At 52.2% G+C, this 25,542-nt stretch overlaps 1 protein-coding gene across 3 annotated transcripts in view; it reads right to left on the reverse strand.

The window, feature by feature from the left end:
- The window catches only part of SMG6 (SMG6 nonsense mediated mRNA decay factor), a 154,097-nt gene that overhangs the window by 19,669 nt on the left and 108,886 nt on the right, over positions 1-25,542 (reverse strand). For all 3 annotated transcript variants that reach the window (XM_054008185.1, XM_054008184.1, XM_054008183.1), the window contains exon 14: positions 1,496-1,672. In XM_054008185.1, coding sequence (XP_053864160.1) covers positions 1,496-1,672 — 177 coding nt within the window. The remainder of the gene's footprint in view (positions 1-1,495; positions 1,673-25,542) is intronic.

A 25,542-nucleotide genomic window follows, 5' to 3' on the forward strand; every position in this document is an offset into this window, starting at 1 on the left:
TGAGACCAGGCAGGGCCACACATTGAGCAGCTCTTCCCTCCTAGTGACCCTGTAGCCATGGGAAGGAGGAAGACGGAGCCCTCAGACTCACTTCCTTCTCTCAGGACAGCACAGACCACAGCGAGAGGTAGAGAGACGACTGCCCCAGTGCGGGGCACAGTTCAGATGTGCAGCCTGCAGTGTTGTTTCCAGGTTTGGAATAAGCTCACCCAGGGTCAGGGGATGGTCACGCTGACCTGCTTGAGGCTCAGCTCGGACTGAAATGCAGAAGCTCGTGGGTTACGTAAGGAGTTCACAGAGAGGTTCCCACAGCTAAGCAAGCCTAGGGCCTCCCTGGTTAGCCCGGAGGGGCAGGGAATGACAGGGTGTGGGGCGCCATTCTCTGCCCCTTAGCCCAGTTATGGAAGAAGGTTAGCGCTGCCGCCAGGAAATCTCTGCTGAGAGGAATGAGGGTGCCCGAGTGGCAGACACTGAACTGTGCCACAAAACTCCAGATGGGTCATTCTCGCTCTCTGGTCTGTCTCTATCTCAGAGCAGAAGGAGTCACGTCTCTGTGTATCACAGGGGCTCTCTGACTGTCCTTCCCAACAGCCGGAGTCCTGGTCGGTGTCCCTGCAGGTCAGGGTCTCAGTGTCGTCATTCCCCGCCCAGAGCTGCCATGTGGAGATCGCAGGCGGGCTGAAGGGAGCTAGGGCACTCTCTGCACTCTCTTGCTGGGTGCCTGGGCTCCACCCAGCCCTCCTCTGGGGACAGCTGAACTAGCTAAGTGGACTCTCCGAAGGCAGGCCACCCCAGCCACGGCCAATACAGGGCTTTCCCTACTCTAACCTGCTGTGTCTTTCTAGCCCCCGATGGAGGAGGATGGGCAGAGCCAGGGCCACCCAGCCCCCAGCTCCAAATGCCTCCACTGTTTCCCTGGCATTTCAAACTGCAAGATTAAACACAAGGAAAGTGTCAACCTGCAGCGTGGCTGGCAGGGCCGCTGGACACACACACTGAGCCTGGAGTGAAGCGAGGGCTACAGGAACAAGCAAGGGCAGAAAAACAAGAGGAGAATTCCTTAATCACATCAGGATGTGAGAGGCAGGGAGGGAGGGGGTGCGAATGTCAGCTCTTCCTGTGCGTGTGCTGGAGGCTGGAGTTCAGGCCTCTGCCGCCCTGAGCTCCACGGCTGTAAACTTGATCCTGAGCCTGAACCCTGACACCCCCTCGCCGGGCTCCCGCGCTGCACACTAGGAGAGCTCTTCCCCCTTTACGGATGGAACAGCAGCATCTGGAACTCATAGCAGTGAGCAAGACAGAGGCACATGGGTGGGACTGGCAGGAAGGGGCACCAGCAAAGCAGACTCGAGAGACCATTCCCCTCCCCCGCCCCAGTGCAGAATGCACACACAGCCACCCTGGCTATAAATAGTGGGAGCTGCAGGGCCGGCAGGGGCTGGGCCCCACAGGGGTGACCCTTCCTTCGCCGAGGCGCGCTCTTCCCGCACGGTACCTGATCTTCCAGTTGTTTTCCCTCTTGGCTTCCCATTTCCTTTCCCATGGCGTCTGGGACGGGTGCCACTGACACATATTTTCCACCCTTGAATGCCAGCAAAGGCTCTTCTTGTCCACAAAGGGCTTCCAGGAAATACTTCAGAACTGTGACCCTCTTGCAGTCAGCTGCAATAACCTACAGGGTGAGGACAAGGGGGTCAGGGAGAGAAAGGAAAACAGAGTCAGTGCCCAGGGAAGGCAGAGAGCAGCGGTGGTCAGCCACTGACCAAAGGGAAACCTCGGAGCCTGGGGCCCAGCTGCTGCGAGCAGTGCCGATGCATATGGCAGGACCAAGTGAGCACCTGGGAGAGGACAGTTCCTCAGCCCCCTTTGGTTCGATGCCCAGCTCCAGTGTCTGGCCCTTGAGCTCGTGGCCCAGGGGCAGGGAGAACTGGGGCAGGCTAATGCGAGCACAGGCACCGACACCTCTCACAGAATGGCTTGTGCACTGCAGACAGGGGCCACCTCCCCAGTCTCTCCCCTGGAGCCCGTTCCTGGGTCAGAGCTGAAGGAAAGGCCTCCCACCCCCAGGCAGAATTCCCACCCAAGAGCTGGAAACCTGCTCAAGTGGGAGATGAATGAGGAGGACTGTCCTGGCTGTTTCATTTCAGCTAAATCAACAGGAGCCCCCGACAGCCTCCACGATGGAAGCAGGAGGGTTCAAACGCTTTAAGAGCAGGGGTCAGGTGGACAGCTGTCAGGGGAAGGACACAGGTGCTGAGACCCAGCAAGTGGGGGCATTTTATAAAAGCCACGCACCTCCCGGACTCCATTGCTGCCTCAGCCCATGAGCTCATCTCACAAAATAACCAGGGAGCCTGTCAGGGCTGAGCTAGCCAGGATGCAATTCAATAGCGTGGGTAATTATCAAATGTATGAGACTCTCAGATGGAGTTTCCAGAGCACCAGAGCCTGGAACGCTCTCCCCTGCTGCCACAAGCCCCCCAGCCCTGCACCAGACCCTCTGCCTGGGCTCCAAGCCCCAGACCATGGGCAGATCAGAATCCCTTCCCCTGCACCTGTACCCTTTCTGCCTGCTGCTTTCCCCGGGACACCAGCCTGGGACAGCTGAACCCTTGGCGACGGTTTGTCCTGTCCACTGCAAACCGGGGCCCCAAGTGCTACAAACCTGTGATGGCCAAGCTCACAGCAACGAGTTACCCTTGTGCCCTGCTCTCTCATGCTCACTGGACTTCTTTTTGTACCAGTCTCACATGGACTTTGGTTCTGGCTTCACTGGAAGCAGTGCCCAGATTCTGCTCCGCAAGTCAGAAGGCCCCAGCCTGCTCCCCACTCCTGGACCCCAGAACCAGGCAGCTCATTTATGGGTTCTAGCTGATTTCTCTCCAGTGCGACCACAGTGAACCTGAGTGCCCAGCACCCACCGGGAGGGCACAAGGATCAGACAGCAGGAAGCATGGGCAGCACCCCACACAATGGGAGAGCAACTGGGAGGCTCAACACACAGTGTGGGCATGGGGAAGAGATGGGGCAGCAGTGCAGTGCATCAGGATCCCATGTTGCTCTGGGATACACTGCGTACCCCAAAGACGTGCAGTGTGGAGAGCAGAAATACAGAAACAGGGCTGAGGTAGCACAAGGGGCCAGGCGACAGTGAGTAATGGGCTGGCAGGCGGCACGCAGCGTGGCCCCCCCCCCACACACACACCAGGCTGCAGCGCAGAGGAAGCTTCTGCACTTCCACAATGCTGCCAGTTTCCTCTCTGTGGGCTAATTTTAACCACCTTGTTGTTACAGTGTGTGTCAGCCACCTGACCCCGCTGTGACCCCTGACCTTGTGCCCCCGCTACTGCATGAACTAGGGAGCCTTATGTAACAAGAGCAGGGCTTTCCTCGGTGTCTGAAGCAGCCCAGAATTAAAGGGCCCATCAGTCAGACGCCCTCTCCTCCGAGTCAATCACACAGACATTGCTAATTGCCGCAAGCCGGCAGGCATAAGAAACCTGCCTGACTCCCCTGGGCAGAGGCCTCTGCTGGTGGTGGTGGTGGGCTGCCAGAAGGGAAAATGGAAAGGATAAAGCCCCAGATTCTCAGAGATATTCCCACGGATTTCAGTGGGAGTTAGGTACCTAAAGACCTTGGAGGCTCTGAGCCTAACTGTCTTCAGTTTAGCTAAAGAATGATCTGTGGTAGAAGGGGACCCGATAGTGAAGAAGAGAGTGGCACAAGGGGGAATTGTGTCAAACTAAGAGAAGGGAAATGTTGTCTGAACATCAGGAAAACTGTCAGGAATGTTGAAACTATTGTAAAGAACAGAATTACCAGACACACACATGAACACAATTTGTTGGGGAAGAGTCAACATGGTTTGTGTAAAGGGAAATCATCCCTCACCAATCTACTAGAATTGTTTGAGGGGGTCAACAAACATGAGCACAAGGGGATCCAGTGGATAGAGTGTACTTAGATTTTCAGAAAGCTTTTGACAAAGTCCCTCACTAAAGGCTCTTAAGCAAAGTAAGCTGTCATGGGATAGGAGGGAAGGTTTTCTCACGGATTAGTAACTGGTTAAAAGACAGGAAACAAAGGGTAGGAATAAATGATCAGTTTTCAGAATGGAGAGAAGTAAATAGTGGTGTCCCCCAAGGGTCTGTACTGGGACCAGTCCTATTCAACATATTTATAAATGATCTGGAAAAAGGGGTAAACAGTGAGATGACAAAATTTGCAGACGATACAAAATTATTCAAGTTAGTTAAGTCCAAAGCTGACTGTGAAGAGTTACAAAAGCATCTCACAAAACCGGGTGACCGGGCAATAAAATGGCAGATGAAATTCAGTGTTGATAAATGCAAAGTGATGCACGTTGGAAAACATAATCCGAACTATACGTATAAAATAATGGGGTCTAAATTAGCTATTACCACTCAAGAAGGAAATTTTGGAGTCACTGATAGTTCTCTGAAAACATCCACTCAATGTGCAGCGGCAGTCAAAAAAGTGAACAGAAGGTTGGGAATCATTAAGAAAGGGATAGATAAGACAGAAAATATCATATTGCCTCTATATAAATCCATGGTTCGCCCACATCTTGAATACTGTGGGCAGATCTGGTGGCCCCATCTCAAAAAAGATGGATTGGAATTGGAAAAGGTTCAGATAAGGGCAACAAATATGATTGGGGTATGGAACGGCTGCCATATCAGGAGAGAATAAAAAGACTGGACTTTTCAGCTTGGAAAAGAGACGACTAATGGGGGATATGATAGAGGTCTATAAAATCTTGACTGGTGTGGAGAAAGTGAATCAGGAAGTGTTATTTACTCCTCCACATAACATAAGAACAAGGGGTCACCCTATGAAATCAATAGGCAGCAGGTTTAAAACAAACAAAAGGAAGTATTTATTCACACAATGCACAGTCAACCTGTGGAACTCATTGCCAGAGGATGTTGTGAAGGCCAAAACCATAACAGCCTTCAACAAATAATTAGGTAAGTTCCTGGAGGATAGGTCCATCAGTGGCTATTAGCCAGGATGGGAAGGAATGCAACCCCATGCTGAGTGTCCCTAGCCTCTGTTTGCAAGAAGCTGGGAGTGGACGACAGGGGATGGATCACTCAGATGACTGCCTGTTCTGTTCACTCCCTCTGGCACTGGCATGGAAGACAGGATACTGGTCTTGATGGACTATTGCTCTGATCCAATATGGCCATTCTTATGATCTAGGCTGGGTTTTGTCTCCCAAGGGAAAAGTGGGCACTTCACTGCTTGGAACACCCCTAAATCTAGACTGGACACCCTGGAATATGTCCTGGAGGCAACACCACTGCCCCCACCGGCCATCCCTAATGAATTGTTCTGTGGAGGAGCAAAGCTGGAAGGAACAAAGAACGATACAGCTAGGCTGAATATCAAGGGAACTTCCTACCTATGAGAGCTACCAGGCTGTGGAGATGTTGGGGAAATGGGAAAGCCCCTTGCTTGGTCACTGCAAACTAGACTCACCAAGTCCCTGGTGCCTAGGCTCTTGGCCCAGTCCTGCCTTGGCTCAGAGCAGATGGCTTCAGTGACAGGACTTTTCCAGCTCTAACGTCAGCAGTTCTATGGGGCCCAGGTTGCTGTGTAAATGAAACCAGGCATGCCCATCTCCAGCAGCTCAGCACAGCTGGGCGAATACTTGGCTGTGGTGGGGCCTGGGCTTGCACGCGTGTGTGGGAGTGACGTGGTTGGGTGAGTGGGTGCTGCTGGGGCACAAACCATTGAGGCTCCCCGTGTCACCCACAGAGGAAGGACTCACAGGCCTGCAAAGAGCTTGCTGGGGACACCTCTCTGGTCACTAGCAGCACGAGGTGGAGTCCCTAGTTGGTCACTCAAGGTCTAGCACACAAGCAGATGATGGCAGGAATACAGCTCAGGGCAGGAGCTGGGATTGGTGTGAGGGGCCCAGGCTGGCTAAGCAGCTGGGCATCGGGTCTGCAGCCATTCCTGAGGGGATTTTTGGGCGGCACCTCCGACATTAATGGCAATTGTGCCTGCATCTTCTGCCTTGTTTATGATCCCAGAGGCTTTATTCAGCAGCTACACCAACAGGACTCAGTGCCGCCCCAGCTCCTGCAATGTGGCCACTGGGACGCATTCCTAGCCTACCTTGAGATATGCTTTCCCCTAACCAGCCCTCATACACCTGAGGGAGAAGAGGCTGGGCGTAAACAGGAAGGGCCAGGATTAAACTGCAAAATCCCCCACGAAGCCGGGGAGCTTCAGCCTGGAGAGTGACCAGCGATGTTGCAGAAAAGCCCTCCCCCACCCCACAGGGCGGGGGGGAGGGGGCGCAACTAGGCATGTCCTCTTACCCCTCCCTGAAAAAAAATCCAACTAGGAAGCAAATGATTTCCTGCCAGGCTAACACAGGCCGAAAGTGTTTTAAGTCAGCTCCTCTGCTCAGGGAGAAGGGCCCAGCTGACGGACTGTGACATAATCCCCCAGTAACTTGCCTCATGAACACAGTTTTCCAGGCTGCATCAATAAAAGAGAAAAAAGCAAATCACCTCAGCACCCCCATCACGTGAACACCCAGCAGCCCAGGGCTGGGCTTTCCTGGAGCTCGGCTGGCCCCAGTTCAGGATGGTCCCAGGAATGGTGGCCTCTCTGACATGGTCTGAGCAGGCTGCCCCTGACTCACACCAGGGTATCTAGCTTTGTACAGCAGCAGCCTGCGTGACACACAGCTACACAGGGCACTGGAAACTTCCTGTTTCAGGATGGAAACGGAAGCACCCGTATCAGCCCCAGCATGCCAAGAATGTTCCAGGCCACTGGGCTGCAGACCCAGCGAGCCCATCTGAACCTGCGGCCATCAGTTACTCTTCACGCAGGCTCAGCTGGGAAGGAGCAGAGATGATGCAGCCTGGGAGGGTGGGGGTGTACATCTCTGATGCTGCAGAAAGAACCGAAAGTTCAAATGCAAAACTAGAGAGTGGATTTGCTGAGGTGCAGCAGCAGACGGAGCCCAAGGAGAGGAGTGCCCTTCCCCCACAAGCTGTGCAGTGAGACAGCAGGAACCGAAAACCCTGGCTTCAAGTAGTCACTGAGCGCTACAATCAGCTTGACACGCACACGGCCACTTGAAAAGGAAAACTGAAACCAAGCTTTGGTGAAGTGGTCTGGTGCCCTACTGTGACCTGGGCTCAGTTCCCTAGAGACAGGAGTGATGCTGGGATGACAGTGCCCCTCATTCCCACAGCATCTCCTGGGAACACGCAGCTGGAGGTCTGAGGAGGGGATCGCCGTGGGGTGGCTTCGGAGGTAAGGTGCTGTAGCTGCATGGATCATGGGCCTTCTGATTTCATTGGGGCTGGGGGGTGGGTTGGGTCGATGCTAACTCAAACATGCCAGATACCCAGTAAACCCCCCTCCCACCCCCAAACACGCTGCCTGCCTGCTAACCCACAGTGAGGAGGGCTAACTGCCTGCTAATTCACAGGTCATATGTTAACATGCTAATCATTCACAAAGACACAGCAGGACATACATTAACATGCTCACTGCCTGACACAGTGGGATGCACGTTAATTGCACCAGCTGGTGCATTTTCAAAGCGCCTTTGCAGTTTTAATGCTATCAGCCCAGCCCTGCTATTTTTGCCTTCCAGTGACCGTTTACAGAAGACCACAGGACAGGGCACCAGAGCTCCCCAGGTGTAATCCCTGCTCCAACCCCACCTCCCTCGGTGGCCTTTGCCTCCTTTTCCCCAGGCCGGACCTGGGGTGGGGTGGATGAAATACGTCGGAGGGAAAGGCACTAACAGGTGCTGAGCAGTATTAGCTATCTCACACTGTTACTACAGGATTCGGGGCTGAAGCACTGCTCAAAGCCCTGGGCACAGGAAGGCCAGCTGAAGCACACGCAGTCAGGAAGGTCACACATGTGCTACAGGAGACTCAAGGCAGGGAAGGGACTCGCTCCTGCGAGCTGCAAGTGCCGTGCTATACCTGGCACTCACAGGGTGACATCAGCAGACACTGACCGGACTCTTGCTCTGGGTCAGCTGTGGGGCTGGTCGTGGGGCAGCTTCTTCAGTCAGTGCTGGACCAGGCTGCTGTACGCACAGCTTTGCCTCAGCTAAGCTAATTGTGTCACACCCACTGACGCCTTCAATCAGCTTTTACAACTTGGTCATTTTACAGAGCAAATAACTGGGAGGCAGAAACGCCAAGTCTCCTTCAGCTACTCTACACTCTGAGAAGTCTACAAAGGGCTGGCCAGCTGGCCTCGCAAAGCCTCAATTAGCAAGGGGGAGTCCATCATCGCTAGAGAGCTGAGTCTGAGTGGCGGGATCGGTTTGGTCCAGTGACTGTTCCCCCCACTGTTAGCTACCAATAAGCTGAAATCTCAAGAGTGAGCCGCTGCCTTGTGTCACATGCAGGGGGATCATGGAAGTCTGTCAATGAAACATCAGAATCCAAAGGCAAGGAGGAGGTAGGGCGTCTCTGGAGAAAGACTTACGAAGGGAATGGGCCATTGCTCTCAGATTCACATTCCTGCGTGTGAGGGGAGACACCAAGGGGAAATGGACACAAGAAGCGTGAGTCATAGTCCGGGCCTGGGGTCAGAGCCAAGCTGGAGCAGGAACAGGCCCAGCCACACTAGGGCTGACTGTTTTGGCCACCTGGGTTTTAAACATGGCTTGATCAGCCAGAGTGAACTGGGCCAAACCATGTTCAAACCAAGTTAGCCTGAGCGAGGTTTAAAGCATGTCAGACTCCTCTGGCAAATGTGGCATTAATCCCTATCTAGATGGGGCCACACAGTGTGTATGAAGCACGCGTCCCATTCACACTGGACAGTGACCTAATCACGAGGTAGGGATCCTGCTGACTCCTTGGCTATGGCCATGTTTAAACACCACAAAATGATGCCCTCCATATCCCGAGGTGCCTGTCACCAGGGGTTCAGAGCAGCCTTTAGACCAGTGGCGAGAAGAGCAGTGGGGTTCTCTCTCTCTAGGGCAGGAGAGGGAGCTGGAATTGCTCTTTTCTGGGGTCAGGCTCTCTCAGAAACGCGTGTCTAACCTTGGAGCTACGCACAGGCCAGCCTGGGCTCAGTCTGAGCTCTTCTGGCAACCAGTTCCACAGCCAGCAAGTCTTCACCTGGGTGTGCAAGGACATTCCACAGCTGGGTGCAGACAGGGTGATTTTTGCAGACAAGGAAAGAGAGAGTACTAGCTAAATCTATGCTCTTAGCTAGTGCCCGAGCAGGCTTCCTGGACACACTCTAACGTGCCTGGAACTCGGCTGGGTGTGAGGCAGGAGTGAGCGTAACCGCGTTTACAAACAAGCCCTGTAGGTTGTGCCAACATTAGCATGTTTCTTAAACTCCCACCATTGCACTAACACTGGTGACAGCACTAGTGCTGACAAGCCCACCAGCATTAACCACCCAGCAGCTGTAAGAATGCCTGAGTCATGGCCCCACTAGGGCTTCCATCAGTGCTACCTCTCGTGGACTGCGCCTGTTGACACAGCCCCAGCGCAGAGCAGGCTGGGAAGAACACAAGAGTTAGGGAACACCCTTTCTCCCACTGGTCTGAGAAGCAGCAGCTCCTATTGAACACGTTTGTCAATGATCTGGAAGACAACATAAAATCATCACTGATCCAGTTTGCAGATGACACAAAAATTGGGGGAGTGGAAATAATGCAGAGGACAGGTCACTGATTCAGAGCGATCTGGTAAACGGGGCACAAGAAAACAGTATGCATTTTAATATGGCTAAATGTCAATGTACACATCTAGGACCAAAGAAGGCCGGTGGGGGGACTCTATCCCAGGGAGTGATGACTCTGACGAAGATTTGGGGGATGTGGTGGACAATCAGCTGAACATGAGCTCCCAATGTGACGCTGTGGCCAAAAGAGCTAATGTGACCCTTGAATGCATAAACGGGAATCTTGAATGAGAGCAGAGAGGTTGTTTTACCTAGGCATTTGGCACTGGTGCAACCACTGCTGCAACACTATGTCCAGTTCTGGGGTCTGCAATTTGAGAAGGATGTTGATAAATTGGACAGGGGTCAGAGAAGAGCCACGAGAATGACTAAAGGATTAGAAAACCTGCCTGATGGTGATGGACTCAAGGAACTCAATCTATTTATTTTAACAAAGAGAAGGTAAAGGGCTGACTTGATCACAGTCTACAGGTGCCTACATGGGGAACAAATATTTGATAACAGGCTCTCAGTCAAGCAGAGAAAGATATATAACATGATCCAATCGTTGGACGTTTGAAGCTAAAAAATTCAGACTGGTATAAATAAGGCAAAACATTTTAAACAGAGTAATTAACCATTGGATCAACTTAGGGTCATGGTGGATTCTCCTTATACCTACCTACTGTATTTTCCACTCCATGCATCTGATGAAGTGGGTTTTAGCCCACGAAAGCTTATGCCCAAATAAATGTGTTAGTCTCGAAGGAGCCACAAGGACTCCTCATTGTTTTTGCTGATACAGACTCACACGGCTACCACTCTGGAACCTGTCTCTATCACTGGCAATTCTGAAAATCAAACTGGGTTTTTTTCTACAAGACCTGCTCTAGGAATTATTTTGGAGAAGTTCTGTGGCCTGTTCTATCCAGGGAGGTCAGACTACATGACCACAGTGGTCCCTTCTGGCCTTTGAATCTACTAGTGACAGCCTAGGTGATGTCGTAGCCAAGCATCTCCCCCCAACATCTGGATCCTCACAGAGCGACAATGTGCCAGCTTACCTGCTTCATTCTCCCCTGGATCTCAGAAACTCCACACTAGCCAGGCAACACAACAGACATGTTCTCAGACTAGTGAACACTTCTGTCTTTCCAATCCCAGAAGCACGGCTCAACCAAGCCTTTGACTGGCCTCATCTGGTTCAGCAACTGGAACGCAGCACAAAACCAAAGCCAACCATCTGCCACTGCCAGAACGTCTGTCTGAAACCGGCCCTGTTTGCCCTGCCAATCCACAGCCCATTCACCCCGCACAGCCAGAAATAATGGAGAAGGAGATGGCCTGGCTGCAGGGGGATGTCACAGAAATTATAAAGCTGGATAAGGCAGATCCAGGCAACACCAGTCCCTAGCAATGGGGCACGATCTGCACCATCGGAGGAGCGAGCAGGAGTGAAAGGTGAGGCGCTGTCAGGAGGGAGCACTGGTGAGAAGGAGAGAGCTGTGCCCTAACTCCTGGGGTTCCTGGGCTGCTTTCAGAGCCCTGCTGGCAGCACTTAGGCCAAGAGGCAGGTACAGCAGAGCGGCTGAGGGGCAGCACTATCGCTCATTCTGCTCTCCACAGCACGGTGAAGCAGGCTGCAAAGTTAGAAGATCGTTAATTCTTCCTCCCCTCCCAACCTCAAAGGCAAGCCTCTCTCCCCACCCCCAACAGCTCTAAATAACCCATAGCAGAGCTCTCTGGGGCGGGGATCAGCTCTGTGTTTGTACAGCACCTTGCACAATGAGCCCCTGGTCCATGACTGGGGCTCCGAGGGGCTAGAGGAATACAAAGAACAAACAAGAGAAACCCAGTGTCACCCAGTTGTACTCACCCACTGCCCTGCTAATCCCAGATCCCCAAAGGCAAAGAGGGCACAATGTAGCTATTTCCAAGTGAATTCTGTGCAGGCCCAGCTGGGGCTCTCCCGTAGCCTCAATGTCCCACTTGAGCTGTAGCACCAGAAACCACTACCCCCAACAGGCCGGAATCACTGCATAGTCATGCCAAGGTACAAGCCTTCTCCAAAACAATATGCATGCTAAGGGCCACGTCTCTCTCCCCGACTAGCATCCAGTGAGGGTGAAGCAGGGATACAGATGCACCTTTACTAATCCAGGCAAGAGGAAATATACAAACTGTTTGTGAAAAATCTGCATCCCCTCAGGTCTCAACTTAGGCAGCTCAGTCAACACTTCAGTGCGATGGCATAGCCCCTCTCTGTCACACTGCTCCACGGAACGTCCTCACAGCTATTTCCAGATTGGCAACAGATCGAATAATAGTCCATCTTCTTGCAAATCTTCCCTCATTTCTCCACATAGGAATGGAGAGTCAAATGACAGACTTTTCATGGAGATTCACCATTGGTCATCTCATCATCTCTACTGCCTCTGGAGTTTGCAGTTTGCCTGGCTAGCTAAGGTACTGGGAAGATGCAATCACACAGGGCTAGGGCTTCAACGGTTTAGGAATTTGGGGGGAGGTAATTCCCCAGGCACAGATCTAAAGCTTGGGTCTCCACCTAAAAATTAGATTGACCTAGTTACATCCCTCAGGGCTGTGAACATTTTTGCACCCTCTGCGATGTAGCTAGGTCAACCTAAAGCAGGCTATAGATGCAGCTAGCTCAGTGGAAGAATTCTTCAGTCGACCTAGCTACTGCCTTCTCAGAGAGGGGGCTCACCGACATCAATGGAACCCCCTTCCATCACTGTGGGAAGTGTCTACACTTCCGTGCTACAGCGGCATGGCTGTAGTGCCGTAGCTGTGCCACTGTAGAGGAGACACCCTGAGAGTACCATGGGTGCCCATTGTGGCTGTACCTGCTGGAAGAGTCAATACCTGACCGACTCACAGGATGCCAACAGACAGCTCTCCATGTTACTCTCATAGGATAATACACTCAGGATATCCTGGAGGTTTGCATGGAGCTCCCTATCTGGCCACAGAAGCAGGATCACTTACACAGCTCCAGAGAGGAATGTTTCTATTTCCAAACTGAGTTTTTGGCTTTCCCTGATATTTGGAAAGACCTGCCCTGATGTTTTAATCACCTGGTAAGAGCTCCGGACAATCTTTTTGTCAGTTCCACTGTCCACTCATCTTCAGTGAGCAAATGGATTGCAGTGTAGGTTGGCTGGCAGCCATTTGCATGCTCAGTTCAATATCCTGTTGCTAGGAGGGATAGTGTGTTTCTTTACCATGGCCAGCTCAGACAGTCCCAAGCCCAGCAAGGTTAGAGACTAAATCATGTCCTTTGGATGGGTACCAAGCCCTGGGGGAGGCACAATGCCACCCACTAAAGAGTGTCAGACCCTGCAGTGCGGGAGGTGGGGTGTCTAGACAGCTATGGAGATGTTGCCCATGAATTGAGTTCTCATCCTATGATTCCATCCTGTACCTGGGGTAAGCCTGTCACCGGTCATTGGCCTTCAGCTAGCTTGGAGAAGCCTGGCACCTTGACCAAATCCCAACATTTCCAACTCTTCCTGAAGTTTCCACTGGGTCAGTGCTCATTCCAGATGCCCTACATCAGGGGTCGGCAACCTTTCAGAAGTGGTGTGCCGAGTCTTCATTTATTCACTCTAATTTAAGGTTTTGCGTGCCAGTAATACATTTTAACATTTTTAGAAGGTCTCTTTCTATAAGTCTCAGGGCCGGCTCCAGGGTTTTGGCTGCCCCAAGCAGCCAAAACCAAAATCAAAACCAAAAGATCGCGATCTGCGGCGACAATTCGGCGGGAGGTCCTTCGCTCTGATCGGGAGTGAGGGACCGTCCGCCGAATTGCCGCCGAATACCTGGACGTGCCGCCCCTCTCCGGAGCGGCCGCCCCAAGCACCTGCTTGAGAAGCTGGTGCCTGGAGCCGGCCCTGATAAGTCTATAATATATAACTAAACTATTGTTGTATGTAAAGTAAATAAGGTTTTTAAAATGTTTAAGAAACTTAATTTCAAATTAAATTAAAATGCAGAGCTCCCTGGATTGGTGGCCAGGACCCGGGCAGTGAGAGTGCCACTGAAAATCAGCTTGCATGCCGCCTTTGGCACACGTGCCACAGGTTGCCTACCCCTGCCCTACATCCAGCTTTAGGGTGCTCTGTGGTCACCAGGCTGCAATGCCGAGTGCCAATCTGTACCAATTCTATGCAGACGTTCATGGGTCAGGGCAGCTTTCAGTCTAGGGCACTATTGGGAAGAGAGGAGAATTCAAGCAAATGAAAGTAACAGCAAAAGCAGTTTGACGGAGCTTGTCCCATCCTACCAGCCATGCTAGACTGGAAGAACAAAGCCCTAAAGGCCTGACTGTGCCATCGGAACCCTGACACCAGACTGAGGTGGGGGGAAAGACAGCCAAGGAAGGAAGACTCCATGACCTCCACTCAGATGGGCTTTGGCAACGGAAAGCCAGTATTTGGTTACCTAGAATGAACTACTCCCAGGAAACAAAGACTCTTTCCTGCTCCATTCTCTCCCTTCTCAGGCATTGGGGCAATTTGCTTCCCTGGCTAGTTCCGAGGATGTGTGCCCTGTCAGAAGCTTGCGAGAGAGATAAGAAAGCAGTTAGCAGGCTCTCTGGTGGGGGGCGGATGGCTTAGCAAGGGAAAAGGGACTCCTGCACCCCTGACAGACACACGCTGCCCTGTCTCTGCGGCCTCTGAGTTGAGTCACTAAAGCTAGAACAGATCATTCATTCGAAGGCAGAGAAGCTTGTTCAACCCAAGAATGGTTTCTGAAGGTCCCCAGCTGGCAGCAGTGACCTGCCTGGTAAAGGAGAGTGTGGAGCTGGCCTGAAATGAAGTAGCTCATTGAGTTGTTTCCCAACATCTTCTGATAGCGAGGTTCCTGGTGATGAGCAAGGCCCAATGCTGATGTGGCTCTGAGGCTGACAGCAGGGGCACACATTCCGCTTGTCAGGAAAGGGGTTTTGGGCCTCCAGGGTCTCTGAAGTTTGCAGAACACAAAACAGTGTCAGTAACAACCAGAGCATGGTAGAGTCCTGCCCATGGAAACAGACACCGGTTGCTGCATCCCTTGGAGAGCCGACTTATGGCCTTCACAGTGGGAGGGAAACAACAGTTAAGGAGCTAGAACATTCTGCCTCATACTGGCAGAGCTAATCTGGAAGCAGTCTGGGTGAGTTTGCACAGCTTGTGCGTCCTCTGTGCAGCTCCTGGACGCCTTCCATCACAGATGAGAGTTTTATGTCAAATTTTAAGTTTGACCACAAATATTTGAACCTCCCTGCACCACAAATGCAGTATCTTCTCTGTGGCTTAGCTGGCACCAAGCACATATTTACGGCTCTCTAGATGTCTGTCTGTCATTTAAATATCTCACAGAAGTGCCAAAGGCTTCAAAGCAGATGGGGTCCTCAGGCAGACTCTGTGATTCACCCTCTCCAGCCTCTGTTAATCTGCCCAGGAAGGGAAGAGGTGCAGACGCAGGCCAAATCCACGCAGAGGGCACTGGCTAGGCTAAGCCATTGAATACTTACACTCTATGAAGTTTGCTTTCCAGAGAATGTCATCTGAGATTCCACTCTACGGTCCCCAGTTCCTTGCCCTGGTGGATATTTGAACAGGGATGAAAGACTTGGGAATTTTCTGCTCCTCTTTTCGGAAACTTGGGATAAGAAAACTTCTGAGATTGGATGAGACCATTTAACTTCAGCAGCTCAAAACCACAGAAGTCAGTAAAGCGGCTACCACCTGGCTACTGCTCAGAGTGGCTCTGCTCCTGTCCTCAGTGACTCAAATACAAGCAGCTTTCACAGGTTTGAATCCAGACCTTACTGAACTGGGAGCCTGCCCTGGGGAAACTGGCTGCATTGCTCAGTAACTTGTAGCATGTGAAAAGAACTGAAGTGTTTTGCTATGACAGACTGATACTGAATATGGGAAAGGCCACTCTGCCAGGAAAAACACAGTCCCTCCTCAGCCCCCAAACCAAGGGAACTCAGCCTTATCATTTCACCCCACCGAATACAGGGGGGGAGTCTGACCAGAGGGTCTCTGAGCTAACACGCAGGTACACTGGGGGAGTTATGGGGAGTGGCAGCAGGAAATGGGAATTAACGTATGTTTGTACACTTGAGTCAGATCCAGTGTAATTCTAGCAGGCTGTGTGTGTTTCATTTCCTTCATGTGTTTTTAGGCTGGTACCTGAATTGGATGGTTGCCCCACTGATTTTCACGTGACTTTGTAAAGTTAAAATACTGTAGAGTGCACTGCTCCCAGAATGCTGCTCTTACCACCTCGGAGACACCAGAAATCACACTGTCAAACCCTCAGCAAACCAGCAAGGCACAAAGCAACAGAGGGTCCTGTGGCACCTTTGAGACTAACAGAAGTACTGGGAGCATAAGCTTTCGTGGGTCAGAACCTCACTTCTTCAGATGCAAGTCTTGCATCTGAAGAAGTGAGGTTCTGACCCACGAAAGCTTATGCTCCCAGTACTTCTGTTAGTCTCAAAGGTGCCACAGGACCCTCTGTTGCTTTTTACAGATTCAGACTAACACGGCTACCCCTCTGATACTTGACACCAGCAAGGCACAGTAGTTACTAAGCACAATCGCATTATGCTCAATGAATGACAGAGCAAACGTGCGCGGGGAGCAAGGCTGCCCGTGTTAGAGGAAACAGGTAGATAAGTCACAGCAGCATGATGTAAAGTCGCCGTTCCCAAAACCAAACTCAATACTCGGCAAAACACTGGCCCCATCCAGCTGCTGCCGCTCTGAACATGCACCGCGCCCCAGCGCGGCTGAATCTCAGGGAACCTGGGGAGTTTGGACAATATCTAAATGCGAAGCAGCTGAAGCAACTGAAAGCTTTCCCTACAAATACTAGCTGTCCACCTGGGCAGCCAATGTGCGCACCAGGCTCCAGGCAAGGGCCATGCGAATGTCCAGCAAAGCGGAGCTGGAATGAGAATGCCAACAGCCTCTCGGGAGTGGCACGGCCAGACAGGGTGTGCAGTCTGTGGGGAGGAGCTCCCTGGGAACCCAAATCCCCTTGAAAACAGAGGGTGGGGCTATGGGAGGGAGTTTAATGACACCAGAAAAATGCCTCCACAACTTGGTCAGCTGCTACACCACAGCCCAAAGATATTAGCGATACTGGCACTTCCCGCCACCACAAGAACCACACCTGGCAGCATGCTCATGGCAGGGCGGGAGGCAGCGCACTCACATTGCTTCCAGCTGCCACTCTGGGGAGAGAGAAATGCTGCTCTGTACTTCGCTCCACAGCAAACTGCTGCCACTTAGGGGACTCCCGCTGACGTGTGCCTAACGCCAGCGTCCTCTGTGGGAAAGGGCTGCTCCAAGCAGGACAGGCTTCGCTAGCCTGCCAGAGAGGTAACTAGCCCCCATGAATCCTGCTCTGCAGCCTTGTCTCTCAGGAAGCAGCAAACCCAGCTCTGCTACTTGTACTGAACACAGCTCGCTGGCTGGCTCTCAGAATCACTCCTTTCCAGCGGGGCTGGGCATTAAACACACACCTAGGAAGGGGAACAAGCAATTGGAATTCACAGCTCGCCTGCAAGGAAAAACCGATTCTTTCTCTGTTCTCTCCAAAGCTCCTCCTCCTGGGACTAGATGCAGAGAGCATTTGCTGGGCCCCTGCCCCGACACGGAGGAGCTGAACCAGAACAATAGGGGTGCGGACACTGGATGGGGCTGGACAAGGGAGGGGCTGGGGGGCACTGATCCATTCCTTTGACTTCATTCACACTTACAGCTGCTGCAGCTACATTTCCTGAAAGCACAGTAGGAAGAAGGGGTATGTGCTTGCTCCACCCTCCATGTAACATTGTCCTTGCAATCCAGCTGTGTGCTAGGAGCCAATTTTGGCCTTTGGCAGAGCTGCGGGCCAGACATTACCAGCCCTGGTGTGAACAGAGCAGGTCCCACCCGATGAGCACTGCGCGGACTCAGACCCGAGAGGAGGGAGAGATGATCTGGGAGAATGCAGTGTATTCTGATGAGTTCAAGGTGAACCCCAAGTTCACAAGCAGCAGAATGAAGGGAAGCTGTGACTGGTGAGACCTGAGCAACTTGGTCGGGGCACAACAGAAGGCATATTACACTGCTCATTGCCACATCAACCATTACAGCTCATTTCTTCCAGCAAAAGAAACCATTAATGCAACAATCCCACTGCCCAGATACAATGAAATGAATCAGGCTCTGTCCAGGTACGGCTCCCCCGGCAGGGTTACCGCGCACGCACTCGGCACGGGGTGTACATCTTCCGACACACGACGGCACACGGAGCTCCAGAGAGAAAACAGAGCTGAACCCAGTGCAGTGTGCCTGACTCATGGCTGCTGGGGAACCTGCGCTCTCCTGACACTCGGGTGTAGCTGCAAAACGGCCTGTTACCATTTGATTTACTGTTTTACAAAGAAAAAGCAAAGACAATCTGGAGTCACTCAGCCTGAGTCACAGACAGTCCCGAGCAACCTCGGCTGCCAACGGAGCATGAGTACCTGGTGGCAGCCAGTGCACACTGCATTAGTGCTGCCCGCCTGTCCAGCCATGTACCAGGGCACACTGCATTAGTGCCGCCCACCCAGCGCAGCCATGTACCAGTGCACACTGCATTAGTGCCGCCCGCCCACCCAGCGCAGCCATGTACCAGTGCACACTGCATTAGTGCTGCCCGCCTGTCCAGCCATGTACCAGGGCACACTGCATTAGTGCCGCCCGCCCACCCAGCGCAGCCATGTACCAGTACACACTGCATTAGTGCCACCCACCCGTCCAGCCATGTACCAGTGCACACTGCATTAGTGCCACCCACCCGTCCAGCCATGTACCAGGGCACACTGCATTAGTGCCACCCACCCGTCCAGCCATGTACCAGTGCACACTGCATTAGTGCCGCCCACCCGTCCAGCCATGTACCAGTGCACACTGCATTAGTGCCGCCCACCAGTCCAGCCATGTACCAGGGCACACTGCATTAGTGCCACCTGCCCCCTCAGCGCAGCCATGTACCACGGCACACTGCATTAGTGTCACCCACCCAGCGCAGCCATGTACCAGGACACACTGCATTAGTGCCGCCCGCCCAGTGCAGCCATGTACCAGGGCACACTGCATTAGTGCCACCTGCCCCCCTCAGTGCAGCCATGTACCAGGGCACACTGCATTAGTGCCGCCCGCCCAGCGCAGCCATGTACCAGGGCACACTGCATTAGTGCCGCCCGCCCAGCGCAGCCATGTACCAGGGCACACTGCATTAGTGCCGCCCGCCCACCCAGCGCAGCCATGTACCAGGGCACACTGCATTAGTGCCGCCCGCCCACCCAGCGCAGCCATGTACCAGGGCACACTGCATTAGTGCCGCCCGCCCAGCGCAGTCATGTACCAGGGCACACTGCATTAGTGCCGCCCGCCCAGCGCAGCCATGTACCAGGGCACACTGCATTAGTGCCGCCCGCCCAGCGCAGCCATGTACCAGGGCACACCTGCAGGCAATGACACGCTCAGTAAGAAGTTGCTCAGGAGGCACATTCAGGGTGAAGTTGTTCCAGAGCCAAGCTAGGGAACCAGCCCTCATGTTTCAAACATCAGCCATTTTTGCTGCCTCCATGTCTAAAAACTAGTACCTAGAATTTTGAAAATGGGAACATATTTATTTCACTCTCCCATAGCACAAACATTAAACAACCAAACTGACCCAGGAAGGCCAGATGCCACAGCTGGGGAGGAACCAAGTATGGAACATTTTCCTCCCAATGTTACTGGTTGGGAAAGTGCTGAGGGCGGGAAAGGACAGATGCTGCCATCGACACAGCACCTGTCCATCCCTTCCAGGCCCTGAGGATCAGGAGAAGCTAAAATAGAAAACAACTGAAATTGCCTCAAACACCTAACTAATCTAGGATCAGATCACCACTGCTTCAAACTCAACATGTCCTGCTGCCTCCCCGTCATCCCAGCTTGTCACCTCCCCTCTGTCCCACACTCAGACTGTTGTCAGATCTTATTTCTTCCTGTCCAACATTGCTAGCCTCCATCCTTTCCACTCCACGCGCCCCAACCCTTTCACCCTCACCATGGTCATCTCTCACCCGAGCACAGACCCCACCCTCCACCCAATCCAACATGCTGCCCTCTGCCACCATTAGGACCATGTCACTCCTACCCCTCAATGCCCCTCCCTGGCTTCCTGCCGCCTTCTGCCTCCCATCCTGTTAACATCTGTTGGGATCTCACAGCTCTGCTCCCGCCTGAATCTCTGATCATCTCCTGTGGGCACTCCGTGTAATGCAGCCTTTGCTTGCCATCTAGCTCCGTCTCCACCTTCTGCACGAGAATGTGTCTATCTCAGACCACTCCTTACACCTGGAACAGCCTCCTGAGCCCATGGTGAGCCCCCCACCCCATCTCGCTTTGCTCCGCAGCTCCCCTTGGTGCTGCCTGTGCCTCACCCGCAGTGGATTTCAAATGGCACAAACATAAAGCAGCAGCTGACCTCCATAAGGCACTCCCATCCCTCACCCTGACCTCCCACTTCCCCCATCCCTGGAGCAGGAGATCCTGACTTACGTTCTACAGGGTAGGATCCCAGGGCAGGAACTTAGCCTGTAAAATGCCACATACACATACAGGGCTATACCAGCAATAACAATCGCTTAGAAGCAATAGGAACTTTCAGCATTAATTGCTCCTATGCTCACACAAATACAAAGAAAATGTGTCCTTGTATTTGAAGAGCAGCAGCGACGTGGGCACAACACAGGCTGTGTGCGCTCTCGGGGAGGGAAGGGGAGCGGTGAGAGCAGTGACACTCTACGGGACTCTTCCTGGGGCCGAAGGGGCAGAGTCTCTCTGTACATTCAGCAGACCCAGTACTTCACACAGCGGTGGCACAGCATTGCCAGGCCCCTCCTTGTGCACAGGGCTTGGCAAGGTGAGAACTGCAATTCTTTTCACTTTCGCACGTCTGAGAACCACATCTTGGTGTCTGCTCCACTGTGCTTGGTACTGACAACCCCTCACGACTGTCCTGCTCTTTTGAAGCATTCTGGTACGAGCATGCAGCTGTAATGTGTCGGTCCCAGGCTATTAGAGAGAAGGTGGGGGAGGTGATACATTTTATTGGACCAACTTCTGCTGGTCAGCAAGATCGGCTTTCGAGCCACACAGGCCTGAAGAAGAGCTGTGTGCGGCTTGAGACCTTGTCTCTCTCACCAGCAGAAGTGAGTCCAAAAGAAGCTATCCCTCACCCACCTTGTCTCTCTCCTGGTACGTGCGTCGGTCTGGGAGCTCTCCAGATGAGGCAGACACTGAGGGGCCCTGTCTGGATACAGGTGAAGTGAACCTGCGCAAGGTGCTAAAACAGGATATGAAAGACAGGGAGAACACTGGCACATGAGGTTTCATCAGTTACTTCATGAGGACATAGGTTTCCCTCCCCACAGGGCTTTCCAAACATTAGCTAGCCTAACCCCTAGCTCTACTGAGCTAGGTCACCTCCGCGTCCACGCCTGACAGGAGAAAACGGCAGTAACGGAGGCAGGAGATGACCAGGACATGGACAAGTGTCTTAGCCACCAGGACAAAAAGGAAGGTTTGATTTTCCATATGCGGCTGACAAAACAGCAGCAAGAGTTGACTATGGTGAGGATGTGTGGGGAGAAGGAGAGGCAAGCTTCCCGGGGCCCTCCAGGGACAGGGTGGCTGGTGCTGCTGCTCACTGCAGTGCAGGATGGCAGAAACAGAGAAGGAGCTCAGTTAGCCAGCCATCCCCAGGATGAGATGTCAGAGACAGGCAGATATGCAGGACTGGGCAGTGCAGGACAGAAGTACATTTGTGAGTCAGCACAGAGAGAACTGAATCTATGCAAAGGGGCTAAAGTTGCCCACAGATATGGTATACAGGAGACAGGAGAACCAGGAGCGTACAGGGTCATGACAGCCTAGGGATGGGAGTATGATCCACAGTACTGAAGGCTATCCACAAAGCTCAAGGAGGCGAAGGATGGAGGAGAGGCCAAAGACTTGGCCAGGGAGCAATCACTGGGGAGCCCAGGCTGGTGTGCATGTGTTAGTGGATTTAGTTACTCTGGGACAGGTTTTCTACTAGAGCTGCAGCCTTAGTGAGTGAGAGCTGTTTGAGTGGAGAGGGCAGGAACCAGATGGGCTGGTGTACCTGGAAGGGCATTAGAAGACCCGTGTCCAGCAGCACTGGTTAATGACAACTTCCAGGAGCTTAGATGTGCAAGGGAAATGAGACAGTAGTTGGAGGAACAGGTGGGATGAAGGTGACTGTTCCTTTAAGTATGGGGGACAGCAGTGCATGCTTCTATGCTGAAAGGAAGGAGGTGAGAGAGCGTGAGAGAAAGGGGCTGAGTGTAGGGGTGAGGAGGTCAGTAACTGGGAGGGAATGGGGTCGGGAGGCAGTGGAAGGGACAGTAAGAAGCAGCCCGGAGTAAGGGAGCCAAGAGGTCTGGGAGGGGATGTGTGTATTTAATAAAGAAGAGAGGGCCGGGGGCGAGGGAGGAGGAGGGCTGGGCTGTGCCAAGTGCCTGCATGGACAAGGTTGGGACCCTGAGTGCTGGTAGCACGCTCAGCGCTGTATGAGACACTGGGAAGAGTTGGCTCTTGGCCCTGTGTGCTTACAATCTAAAACCCACAGCTCAAGTGCTCTGGGTGACCCAGGAGCACCTGTCTGTCAGTGCTGGGGGGCGTTTAGGGGCTGCATGGCAGAAGTGGGCCCTGAGCAGGCATTATAAATGAGAGGAAGGGGAGGGATTCCAGGTGCAGGAGTCAGTGTGGGAACAAGTGCAAAGACGAGAGTGAAAGGAGGAGGGGAAGGGAGAAGTGAGGCAGGATTCCCTGGCAGCTCAAGGGTGAGAAAAGAGAGCAGAATCCAGCCTGGCTGACAAAGGAAGGCTTCAGGACTGGGCTAATTGTGCTCATGTTCCATTCAAGGCAAGAGCTAGCGTATGCAGAAGGGAGGCCAAGGGAAGGTGTGATCTAGACACCCATGGGTGGCTGGGCTCTCTCCAGCCCTGTGGAAATAGAGGCAAGCCAAGGAGAACAATGTAAAATGAGACAATTTCTATTAGCAAGAATATAAAACTTGGAACCTCTGGGCTCTCTCTTGACACCTAATTAATTACCAGGTAGCATCCCCTTGAAGTTGCCAACACAACACAAGCAAGTTCCAGCACGATTCAGAGATGAACTTTGCAATAAACTTTAGCGTTTTACTTCATCTCCTGCCACAGCTTGAGATCCTGCAGGAGGGGGAGGAGGAAGGGGAGGGGGCGGTGAGGGACAAAATCTAAAGCAGACGGGACCATTGCTGACTAATGAACTCATTAATGGTCTCTGAAACAGAAACTCCATTTCCCTGAGAGCAGCAGCTTCCAGCCAGGTGAGAGCTGCTTGTATTTTCAGGTCCTGGTATGTGCTTCTCCTCACCTCCTGCAGGAAGATACCAGGCCCTTGCAGACCCCAGACTGCAGCTGACTCTCCTGGGTTCCTTGTTTTGGATATGATGGTAATCAATCTTTGGAACCCCTGAAGAACTTGGGCTCTATGTGAAATGGATTTAACTACGGTACCTTTAGCTAACAGCTACAGAGGAAGAAAGTGAAGAAAGAAGACAAAAAAGAAGACAAGAAAGAAGGCTAGGAGGAAAGGGACAAGACAGAGAGAGCTGACAACACAGAGGACAAGAGGTCAAGAGAAAGTGAAGACTGAGAAAACAGGCAACCTGAAGTGATAGGTTTCAGAATGGTAGCCGTGTTAGTCTGTATCAGCAAAAAGAATGAGGAGTACTTGGGGGGAGGGATAGCTCAGTGGTTTGAGCATTGGCCTGCTAAACCCAGGGTTGTGAGTTTAATCCTTGAGGGAGCCACATAGGGATCTGGGGCAAAATCAGTACTTGGTCCTGCTAGTGGAGGCAGGGGGCTGGACTCGATGACCTTTCAAGGTCCCTTCCAGTTCTAAGAGATAGGTAGCTAGATAATGGAGATATCCTTAGAGACTAACAAATTTATTTGGGCATAAGTTTTCGTGGGCTAAAACCCACTTCATCGGATGCATTCAGTGGAAAATACAGTAGGAAGATATATATACACACAGAGAACATGAAAAAATGGGTGTTGCCATACCAACTCTAAGGAGACTAATCAATTAAGGTGGGCTATTATCAGCAGGAGAGAAAAAACTTTTGTAGTGATAATCAGGATGGCCCATTTCAAACAGTTGACAAGAAGGTGTGAGTAACAGTAGGGGAAAAATTAGCATGGGGAAATAGTTTTTACTTTGTATAATGACCCATCCACTCCCCGTCTTTATTCAAGCCTAATTTAATGGTGTTCAGTTTGCAAATTAATTCCAGTTCTGCAGTTTCTCGTTGGAGTCTGTTTTTGAAGTTTTTTGTTGGAGAATTGCGACTTTTAGATTTGTAATTGAGTGACCAGGGAGGTTGAAGTGTTCTCCGACTGAAACATCATCCTGGTCACTACGGATGTGGAAGCCTTTACACCAACATTCCACACAAAGATGGACTACAAGCCTTCAGGAACAGTATCCCTGATAATGTCAAGCCAAACCTGGTGGCTGAACTTTGTGACTTTGTCCTCACCCACAACTATTTCACATTTGGGGATCAGGGCCGCCGAGAGCGGGTTCGGGCCCCGGTGAAAATTTTTTTTCGGGCCCCCCCAGCAAGGGCGGACCAGCTAAACAAGGCCGCCGAGAGGGTGGGGAAGCCGGGCCCCCTTCCAGACCGCTGGGCCCCGGTAATTTGTACCGGCTTCCCCCCTCTCTCGTCGGCCCTGTTGGGGAAAATGTATACCTTCAAGTCAGCGGCACTGCTATGGGGACCCGCATGGCCCCACAGTATGCCAACATTTTTATGGCTGACTTAGAACAACACTTCCTCAGCTCTCGTCCCCTAATGCCCCTACTCTACTTGCACTACATTGATGACATCTTCATCATCTGGACCCATGGAAAAAGGAGCCCTCGAGGAATTCCACCATGCTTTCAACAATTTCCATCCCACCATCAACCTCAGCCTGGACCAGTCCACACAAGATATCCACTTCCTGGACACTACAGTGCTAATAAGCGATGATCACATAAACACCACCCTATACCGGAAACCTACTGACCACTATACTTACCTCCAAGCTTTCATCCAGACCACATCACACGATCCATTGTCTACAGCCAAGCTCTAAGATACAACCGCATTTGCTACAATCTCTCAGACAGAGACAAACACCTACAAGATCTCTATCAAGTGTTCTTAAAACTACAATACCCACCTGCTGAAGTGAAGAAACAGATTGACAGAGCCAGAAGAATACCCAGAAGTCACCTACTACAGGACAGGCCCAACAAAGAAAGTAACAGAATGCCGCTGGCCGTCACCTTCAGCCCCCAACTAAAACCTCTCCAGCGCATCAAGGATCTACAGCCCATCCTGAATGATGATCCCTGACTCTCACAGATCTTGGGAGACAGCCAGTCCTCGCTTACAGACAGCCCCCCAACTTGAAGCAAATACTCACCAGCAACCACACACCACACAACAAAAACACTGTTGCAAGGATAGGTTCCTGGATTAAAGCCCATTGCCAACTCTGTCCACATATCTATTCAAGGGACACCATCATAGGACCTAATCACAGCAGCCACACCATCAGAGGCTCATTCACCTGCACATCTACCAATGTGATATATGCCATCATGTGCCAGCAATGCCCTTCTGCCATGTACATTGGCCAAACCGGATGGTCTCTACGCAAAAGAATAA

This window comes from Malaclemys terrapin, chromosome 18 (assembly GCF_027887155.1).
Source record: "Malaclemys terrapin pileata isolate rMalTer1 chromosome 18, rMalTer1.hap1, whole genome shotgun sequence".
Lineage (NCBI taxonomy): Eukaryota > Metazoa > Chordata > Testudines > Emydidae > Malaclemys > Malaclemys terrapin.